At 31.1% G+C, this 10,875-nt stretch overlaps 1 protein-coding gene across 1 annotated transcript; it reads left to right on the top strand.

Annotated features, from left to right (window-relative positions):
• The first annotated feature begins 356 nt into the window (after positions 1-356).
• Positions 357-2,367, top strand: LOC140877087 (probable pectate lyase 5). The gene is made up of 4 exons (XM_073280596.1): positions 357-484; positions 580-1,320; positions 1,418-1,556; positions 1,813-2,367. The coding sequence occupies exons 1-4, from the start codon at positions 357-359 to the stop codon at positions 2,032-2,034; spliced, it is 1,230 nt and encodes a 409-aa protein (XP_073136697.1). The 3' UTR covers positions 2,035-2,367.
• The last annotated feature ends 8,508 nt before the right edge of the window (positions 2,368-10,875 follow it).

The following is a 10,875-nucleotide window of genomic DNA, read 5'->3' on the forward strand; positions in this document are numbered from 1 at the left end:
ATTAGCATAAATCCAGTACAAGAATTAAACATTAGGACAATTTACTATTATTTTATTTTATTTATTTATTATATGAAAATAAATGCGTCGAACATTTTTCTTTTTTTAAAAAAAGAAAAAAAGCAAAACAAAAGCCGAGATGAGTATTAATTATTTGTTCATTAAAATTAAAGTAACTTTGGCACCATCAACGGCTACAACTACCATGATAGCAAAGAATTAGCGTAATGGCAGTGAATGTGATAACTTCATTACGATGGGCCCCACCTGTTTAGTTAATTCACGCCATCTTCTCCGGCTTTTATCCCTTTATAAACCCCCTCAGCTCATTTCTCCCCACCATTTCTCCATTAACAATGGCTTCCCCAATAATATTCATTAAACTCCTTCTATTCTCCATAATGATCCTATTCCCATGCCTCACTGCAGCCTCATCCGCACCCTCGTTTCAAGACCCTGAATTAGTCGTCCAACAAGTCCATAGGTACGTACTACATCATCATGACAATGTTTTCAATTCTTGAGTTACATATATAATATGACAATGTGTCATGATGTTTTTTGTTTTCGTTTTTGCAGGAAGATGAATGAATCGAGGAGGAACTTGGGATTCTTGTCATGCAACACGGGTAACCCCATCGACGACTGCTGGCGGTGCGACCCCGATTGGGAGCAGAATCGTCAGAAGCTAGCGGACTGCGGTATCGGGTTCGGCAAGAACGCCATCGGGGGGAGGGATGGAAAGATATACGTGGTGGAGGATTCCGGGGACGACGACCCCGTGAACCCGAAGCCGGGGACGCTGCGTCATGCTGTCATCCAAGACGAGCCACTGTGGATCATATTCGCACGTGACATGGTGATCCAATTGAAGGAAGAGCTGATAATGAACTCATTTAAGACCATCGATGGGAGGGGCGCCAGTGTGCATATTGCTAATGGTCCTTGCATTACCATACAATATGTTACCAACATTATTATTCACGGGGTACACATACACGATTGTAAGCAGGGGGGGAATGCTATGGTGAGGGACTCCCCATCACACTACGGCTGGAGGACCCTATCCGACGGCGACGGCGTCTCCATCTTCGGCGGGACCCACGTGTGGGTCGACCATTGCTCCTTGTCTAATTGCAACGACGGCTTAATAGACGCCATACACGGATCCACTGCCATTACCATCTCCAACAATTACTTGACTCATCATGATAAGGTCATGCTTTTGGGACATAGTGACTCCTATACTCAAGACAAGGCCATGCAAGTTACTATTGCCTTTAATCACTTTGGAGAAGGCCTTGTTCAAAGAATGCCAAGGTATAATTTATAGCTAGCTAGCTGCTAATTTTTTATTTATAAAAAAACAAATAGTTTAATTTAATTAATAAATATATATTAAATTATGTTAATGCAGATGTAGACATGGTTACTTTCATGTGGTGAACAATGACTACACACATTGGGAGATGTATGCTATTGGTGGGAGTGCGGCGCCCACAATTAATAGCCAAGGCAATAGATTTCTGGCCCCCGATAACAGATTCAGCAAAGAGGTAATTTAATTTAATTTAATTTATTATATATATATATATTTCATGGCTAAATGAATTTTTATTTATTCTTTTCAAGAAAAAAAATGCTAGCTAAAATTTAATTGTAGCATAATTTAATAATTCCTATGCTATTATTTTGCAATAAATGAATACGACCACTGTAGTCTTTTCTACCTAGCTACTTACATTAAATAATATCGGTTTGGATGCAATATTTATTAAACAGTTAACTGACAAATTTAATGAATTGGTGCAGGTGACCAAACATGAGGATGCACCGGAGAGTGAATGGAAGAATTGGAATTGGAGGTCGGAGGGAGACCTAATGTTGAATGGCGCATATTTTACGCTCTCCGGCGCCGGAGCATCATCGAGCTACGCCAAGGCCTCGAGTTTAGGCGCTAGGCCGTCGTCCCTAATCAGCTCCATAACGTCCGGAGTCGGCGCCCTAAATTGTCGAAAGGGAAGGCGTTGTTGATTAAATTAATGACCTTATGACGACCCTCTACATAAATTATTTCACTTAATCTTGTTCAAGTGTAGGACCACACAGATGGTCCATATTAGGGTTTTTAGAATTAGTTTTTTTAGTTAACTATTTTGAAAATTTGGTGCACTTTTTGAAAACCTTTGCTATTTGTGGGAAACTTGGTCAAATGTTGACCTTTTTGTCAGACTGCAACCTCGGCCTGCCAATCTGAACCATTGGCGATCTGTGTTTGGATTCTTTGGAGCTTGTAATATTGGTTGGAGTGAAAGCAAGTGCCGCAGTGTTTATTATACTAAATAAATAAATATATATTATAATGGATTTCGTTTTTTTATATATATATTTATTAAATTGTCAGATTAAATTGCATGTCACATGATTCACACACTCACACACACAATTTAGGAAGTTGACCAGAAAAGATTCATTTACGAAGCAAGATAGTAATATATAGTGTGTTGTAGATATATTGGGTAATGGAACTAATTGTGGTTTAGTTTGTTAAATGTTTAATTATTTATTTTTATAATTCAAGAATATATTGTATGTTGGAAAAATTACGCCAGATATTAATTAATTTATCAAACAAAACACACTCGCGGGGTGCGAGTTGTCCAAGTCTCCAACATTACAAATGCCTGGTTTCCTTTTGTATTGGTAGCTTTTGGAAAATACGCGGCGGGGAATATTTTGATGATATAAAATATATGCTTGGTTTCATAAGATATATTTTAAATTACTATTTATTGAACTATGATAATAATATATTAACGAAAAATGATGAAAATTTTAGTTAAATTAATATTTATCTATTACCATACAAAAGAGAGAGACTCGTAACTAACTTTTGGTGAAACCATTTTCATAATCCAAATTTGCTCTTTTACGCCATTTCTTACTTTTAGTTAATTTACCATTAGTTTGATGCAAATTTTTCAGGAAAAAAAATAAAAGGAAGAAAACAGGTTCAAGAGTAAAAAATAATATAAAACACTAATGTTTACAAATTTATATAAAAAAATTCACATTAGATTATGTTATTGGTCAATTTTATGAGACGATGGATGTGCAACGTCCGACTCAACTCATAAAATATATGACTTTTTATGTGAGAAATATTAATTTTCAAAGAAAATATGGATCCATGAGATTACTAAATTATTAAACTAAAAAAAAATCATCCAAGTTGCCTTAAAAGATATATTTATGTATCAAGAATGATTTAAAATACTTAAATCTATATATCTATTACCCAAAAAAAAAATTGATGTACACATTGAACACAACATGTATGCTCCAAACGCTAATATATAACAGATGTGAAGCCAAAAAAAAAAAAAAATACATTTTGAATATACATAAATATTTCGAGAAACGGAAAAGAGAAGGGGCAAAGTAGTTTTGACTATCAAGGAACAAGAATTGGTGGTTGGGGCGTGATTTATGGCATATTTCATTTCAAATCAAAATGATAGGGAATCCGATACTCCTTTATCGATAATGTCATCTACACCTTGTGTTCCACCTCTTTAGTAGTATCATTTATTATAATATATATATATATATATATATATATATATATATATATATATAAATGCCTCTAGTAAGTAGTGGTAAAATCTTGCCCATAATTTGAATCAAAGTAATACTATTATCTTGAATTATCCGCTTCACTATTCCCACACCTATTGAGAGGCTAACATTGCAGTTGATTCCTCAGCCAAATGTATAGCTTTCGAGCACAAGTGGTACCAACTCTTTACAGAAGGTGAACTTACAAGTGTGAATTATCTCTCTCCCACATTGATGTGTATAAATGTGAAATGGTATGTTATATATTAATTTGCCCGTCAAAATTTTTCTGGTTACACCTAAGTGTGGAAGAGGGTCGGTACTCGTCCTGTAAACCTCCTGCCTAATTGCCGTCTCAAAAAGAATCGAGAAATTTTTTTTCTCCCGATCCCGTATCCGACACATTTCGGGACCCGAATATTCGGGATCCCGTCGGGTAGGAAGAAAAAATCTCGAATTTTTTTCATGCTCAAGATTTCGTTCAAAAAACAAAAAAAAAAGTGATTATTTTATTTTTTATAAAATACTATTTAAAAATTATATTTCTAAATAAAAAATAAATATTCAACTTAAAACATTTAATATTAAAATATTTCGGATAATATTTCAAGGTTTTGTCAACATAAAAACGTCAGACTGTGCATCTACTAGATAAATTTTGGTGCATATATTATCAAATCGCATCTCTTATTTACATTGTTGTTCTAATTAGATAATTATAAATATGAATAAATTAAATTATTAATTTACTTTTTAAAAAATACACAAAAATAAAATGTCATTTCGTAATTCTACAATTCCATCGTTCCAACAATAAACAATTATGTAAATTAAGTCCATAATTAATTGTTATATGAGTTGAAACCCAATAATATTTAGTTCAATCTATTAATCAAAATATTAATAAAATATATTATAATATTATTTCAGGACGAGTCTAGAATTCCGTCGGGATAAGGTTCTATTCCCGATCCTTCTCACGATATTAATCGGGACGGAAAAAATCCCGAAAATTCGGGTCGAGAAAATATCGGATTGGAATTTTTTCGAGACGGGAATGAGATGAGATTCGGGAAAGGTCGGGATTTCGGGATTTTTTGTCCCCCTAATTACAAGCGACTTGTTTATGTTCATGATCTTATATAGTAATTTAGAGAGAGTTTGACTAAACTTATTAAAAATTTCTTATAAGTTCCTAGAGCTCATGAACTTATAGAATTGGACGCATCAAATGACAAGTAACTGTGTTTCATTAAAATTAGCAAGAGTTTTCCAAAACATAGGTAGTATTTGGAAGAGTTTCTACAAAGCACTTATCTGCTTTTTTTTAACAAAATTTTGAAATTTTGTGAAATTTTTATTAAAAAAAATCTGATAAGTGCTTCCTAGAAACTCTCTCAAAATTTCAAAATTATGTTAAGAAAAAACTGAGAAGTGCATTCTAGAAAGGAAAAACTGATAAGAGCTTCCTAAAAGCTCTCCCAAACACTGCATATATATTTGATACTTTTCAATGAAAAATTTAATTTTGTTAATTGTTATTTTGAATTGATTTTTTTTGATATTTTTTTTTGTGAATGATAGCTTTGATATTTTTGGGTTGATATATGAGAATATATTTTTTTAAAAATTGATATGAGAATATTTTGATATGATTTGAATTTTAAATTATTTTGATTTGTGAGATATTTATTTCTATATTTTGATAAAGTTTATATTGATTTTATATTGATTATAATATCTCATATTTTAAGAAATAAAATACGTGTTTGAGTGATAAGAGTGCTGATGAATAAATATTATAAATGTATTTAGTTCTTGGACAAATCTTGTCAACTATATATGGTAATGATGTGTCATAATGATAAGATGTAAGTGAGATTTGTTTAACTTTTTTAGGAGATTTCATGCAGAAACATGCATAGGTGATGCCTATATTATTTTGAGAAAGTATAATTTGTTAGGTGCAATTTTTGTGAAGAGTAACTCCTAATGTTGTTGCGATATATGCTGGGGAAAGGTTCTATTAGCACCACTGTACTCATTCTGAGTTCGAGTTTTTCAACTAACAATGATGCACACACATTCAAAGATTCGTGATCCATTCCTTGAGAGAGAACAAATCCTCGTATCGATGGAATTTCGATTGAAATTTGAGTTGAAGATTGTGGTACTAACCAAGTGAGATCTACTTAAACGTGTGCATAAAAAAAATCTTTAGAAAGGAGAGTGTTTTAGTTTGTTCAAGTGCTTGTTTGATTAACATTATTTTAAGTTTAAGGTACCGTTTGGTTCGAGTGATAAAGAGTTCCTTCGACCCTACCCATGGGGTATTACCCCATGGGTGGTGTGGAAGCACATGATTAGCCCAATCATGTGAGACCCACATAATTAGACCAATCACAACACTCCACACCACCCATGGGGTATTATCCCATGGGTAGGTTCGAAATTTCCGTGATAAAGATACATCATACATGGATAAGTAATGCAATGTGATAAAAAAAATAAATAAGAAATTATAGTTAATATAATATTTGATTTAACTGATAGATTATAGTTTATTTGATTTGATTGATTAAGTTTTATATATAAATGATAAATTATTATTTTGTCTTTTTAAAAATAAATAAAATATAAATAATATTATTTATAAGGGATAATATAATAGTTTAAAGTCAATAATTTGATTGATGTGAGATAAATAATTAATGATTTGATTGATATAAAATAAATAATTAATAGATGAATAAATAATATGACAAAAAGAACGCAGCATTGGATAAGATAAGTTATACCGAGATTATTAATAAACGTAACAAATGGATTGAATAAGATAAATTATATCTGGATATGATCTCGTAGACATAGTTTTGTTAACCAAACAAAGTTAAAATCTTGGTGTTTTGTATTCTTTATTTTATTATTCACACACTAACAAACAACTATAGATAAAGAATATGTCACTGATACTGTGAATAACACATTTTCTTATATTACTCTCGAGCCAATATTTCAAATGTGCATCCGAAGATGGACATCTTTTTAACCCTTTTCAATTAAGAAATATCTTATGTCAAGTAATGGCAAGATGATCCTTCAGCTCCCCTGGCCACATTTAACTGCTGCACCATCTGAAGGAAGAAATCACACTCAAAATCTAGAACAATAACACATTTTCGAACAAGCAACAGTGGTAGTAGCATGCCGACCGGTTACGAGCAACACAGGCAGATTGTGAATCCATTTTCCAGCAGCACCACACAGGCGCCAAGCAGCAACATCCAAATAGACGAAATCCTCGAAACTAATTAAATTTTGTTAAGAAATTCTTGTAACTGGGCTTAATTTTTTAGAAGTGTAAATGTACTCTTTAAATCGATTGAACATGCTAAGATATGTTTTTTTTTGTTTCTGAAATCAAACTCTTACAATGTTATGATTCAAATTTGACATGCAAAAAGAAATTCGGAGAAATGTTTTTTTATCCAATAACTTGTCCACTTTTTGGTTATGATCATTTAACTTTTCAAAGTTTGGTTTTGGTACATTAATTTTTAATTTTCAGTGATTTTGGTCCAATTGCTGACGTGACAGCTAGACACGTGCATCATTTTCTAGTACCACGTCATCATTTTTCGATGTTACGCCAGTATTTTTCCTGTGCCACGACAGTAGTTGGACCAAAATACTCAAAAACTAAAAGTTATTGTACTAAAACCCAAATTTAAATATTTAATGGACCAAAACAAAAAAATGGACAAGTTTATGGACCAAAAAAATATTTTCCCAAAAAATTATATATGAAATATGAATGGAAAAAAAATTATGAAATATGATACGATATGACCTCTACATGGTGTAACTGGCACCGTTTGGTTTGAGTGATAGGATAAGTAATCCATAGATAAGTAATATAATCTAAATTAAAAATAAATAAAAAAATAGTTAATAAATTATTTGATTTGATGGATAGATTATAATTTATTTGATTTAATTGATGTAAAATTATTAATTAATAAATAGATAAATAATATGACGAAAATAAGGCGAAATTGATTGAGATAAGTTATACATAGATTAATAATACATCAAACCAAACAATACTAATGACGAAGGCATGCTTGCTCAGACTACAAATAGCCAACGAAATTATTCTACCACAGAAAAGGAGCTCTTGGCTGTAGTTTTTGCCTTAGTAACTGTTAAATAACCTCATAATTTAGAAGAGTAACACATAAGAGACTAATTAGTGATCCATAAAAATTAGGTGAAATATATTTCAATGTTATACTAATATGCATTGCTCACGGTATATTATGCTTTTTGCATCAAGTTTTTCTATACGAAATTTTGTCTTATATTGTGTTCCGTAGACTCTCATTTGTTAAGTATTTCCTAAAAATTAGATGAAAAATAACCGAACCTATCTCAGGGCTAGTGATGAGACCATATCAACGATAAATAAGTAATGATTTGATTGACGCAATGATTTGATTAATGCAAAATAAAAAAATAATAGCTGGATAAATGATATGACGAGAAAAACGCGTGATTGAATAAAAACAGTACTCGTACCAAACGGTACTAAATATACAAGACGTTCATACTTGTTTTCAGCATAAAGTGTTATTTACTTTTGCAAATCTGACGAAATAAAATGGGAATATAGTCAAAATGGTCCTGTAAGTTTGCCCATTTTGTGTTTTGGTCCTCTAAGTATTTAATTTTGGGTTTGATCCTATAAGTTAAGTTATAATTGGTTTTTAGTCCTTTTTTCATAAAGTGTTGACGTGACATCAGAAAATGCCGACGTGACAACTAAAAATGTTTAAGTGACATTGAAAAATGATGATGTGTCTGTTGTGGGATCAACAATTAAATGTTATGTTTTCAAAATCGGACCGTACCCAGCGGTTCAACCTGTTTGATCCGGAATCAATCACTTATTTGATCCGAAACACTCTCAAAAATCGTTTCAACAGTTGAACCGACAAAACTGGTTAAGAACCGAAAAATTAGTTTTTGCTTTTTTTCGAAAAATTAGTTTTTTTATTTTAAAACCTTAATTTAATATTTTATTATATATATAAATGATTATTTGAAATTTTTTCTTCGTTAAAAATATTATTTATTAATATTAGAGTTTATAAGTTTTTTGAATATATTTATATAGTTATTTAGTTTTCAAACTACGATAAATATAAATATATATATATATAAATTTTTAGGTTTTTATAATTTAAAATATATTATGAATTATATTATATTATATTATATTATATAAACGATTTTCCGATTCGACCGTTCGGTTAAAAAATTTCAACCAGTTGGACCATTTTTTTAAGTTAGATTCGTTTGATCACCTGTACAGTTATAAATTAAAAGCATTGCTTAAATGAAAAAGGACTAATTAAAAAACCAAAATATAACTAAACTTATAAGACCAAAACCCAAAATTGAATACTTATAAGACCAAATCACAAAATAAGCAAAATTACAGGACTATTTTGGCTATTATCCCAAATAAAAGTAAAAATTAAATTTTCACAAGTGATTAAGTGAATACTAAACTGAAGTGGGGATACATCTCTTCTAAATATAAAATAATTCATTTTTTGTATAATTATAATTTTTTGCTCAATTTTTTAAAAATATAATCATACAAAAATGAAATTATTTTCATCTAAAAGCTGAAAGAGATACTTATCCTTCTTCATTCTATTATTCATTCAATAATTTTATTAATCATAATTTCAAAATGAATTTTATTTATTCAATTTGACACAGTGAATGAAATTATATTTTTGAATATACGTCCTTGTCGAACCCGCTAAGGACAATTCTGTATATTTTAAAAAGTAAAATGTGAAAGACTCATTATTTTTTTAAAAAAGAAAAAATATATATATACTAAACACCTATTAATATTTTACCTGAGGTTTACAAAAGTTTGAATTTGCACATGGGGCTAGATACAATTTTGCAAAATATTTAGAATAAATTTGAATTGACGTGACAAATGAATCCAAAGACGCACTCACACACATGGCACAGAAGTAAGGGGCAGAGAGAACATATTTTTTTTACAATTTTCTTCTTTTAAAAGAGTTATCTCGAAAGAGATCCCATCCTACATGAGTCAAATGTTTATTGGCTTATGCGGAGGTCAAGGGATGTGCACAAGCGGTAGGGATCTGAAGAAGAAATAAACATGGTCAACCCCCAAAATATACCCCACAATATTTTCAGTAGGAAATATGCTCCACACAAAGATCGAACTCGCAACGCTGAGAAATTTTTTCCCACGTCACCTCAGGCCTTATCAACTTGCCTATATCCCAGTGTGCGACAACTTTCTTCTACCTCACGCATTTGATGTGTTCAAAAACAATTTTAAAAAATAATTTAAATAAATACATATATTTTCGTGTGAAGAGAACAAAAATATATGACAAGATTATATATAATAAAACAAAATTTGAAAACACAAATTATAATTTTTTACTTTTAAAAAACATTTATTTTTTTTAAAATTTTTATAAACGTTAAGTGTAACGCCCCGAAAATTTATTATCGAATTAATTGGCAATTAAAATAATTATTGAGTGAATAAAATAAGGGCAAATTGGAAATAAATCCCCAATTCAAACATCAACTTTGTGTTCAGTCCCTAGTGCATAAAGTTTTATTCTGCACTTCCCATACACCAAAATCTTTATTTTAACTCCCTATTTCATATTTTATTTCATTTTTGCATTATATTATATTTTATTTCTTTTCTACTTTGTTTCCATCTTCACGTGAAGAAGCCCTGGCTCTCCCCCAATTTCATCTCTTCTCTCCTCTGATTTCTATCCCGTCGAAAATTTCATTCCCCAGTTCTCATTCTGTCGTGAAGCCTAGCTACTCTTCTCCCCAATTTTATCGCTTCACTCATCCGATTTCTATCTGTCAGAAAGCTCATTCCATATCCACCAATTTCCATATCTTCCCATTTGTTAAAGTTTTTTTTCCTGTTTTATTTATTCCCCATTGTTCAACCTGAAGTCTGGAAAACGTGGTCTATAGCGACGTCTGCACCCACCAAGAAATTCACGGACAACAAAAGGGAGTCGGGAGCAATCTGTTATTAGGTAAAAACACACACAAATCTTACCTTTATTTTCCTTCATGAAGCCGATTATTTTTTTCCTTTTTTCCCTTCTTCTAACTGTTATTATTGCTCCAATTTTTAATGGGTTTGAAAAATAAACG

This window comes from Henckelia pumila, chromosome 2, assembly GCF_033568475.1.
Source record: "Henckelia pumila isolate YLH828 chromosome 2, ASM3356847v2, whole genome shotgun sequence".
Classification (NCBI taxonomy): Eukaryota; Viridiplantae; Streptophyta; class Magnoliopsida; order Lamiales; family Gesneriaceae; genus Henckelia; species Henckelia pumila.

Coding starts and splice junctions, on each gene's coding strand:
- LOC140877087 (XM_073280596.1), top strand. CDS start 357: ATGGCTTCCCCAATAATATTCATTAAACTCCTTCTATTCTCCATAATG. Junction 485..579: donor GTCGTCCAACAAGTCCATAG/GTACGTACTACA, acceptor TCGTTTTTGCAG/GAAGATGAATGAATCGAGGA. Junction 1,321..1,417: donor CTTGTTCAAAGAATGCCAAG/GTATAATTTATA, acceptor ATGTTAATGCAG/ATGTAGACATGGTTACTTTC.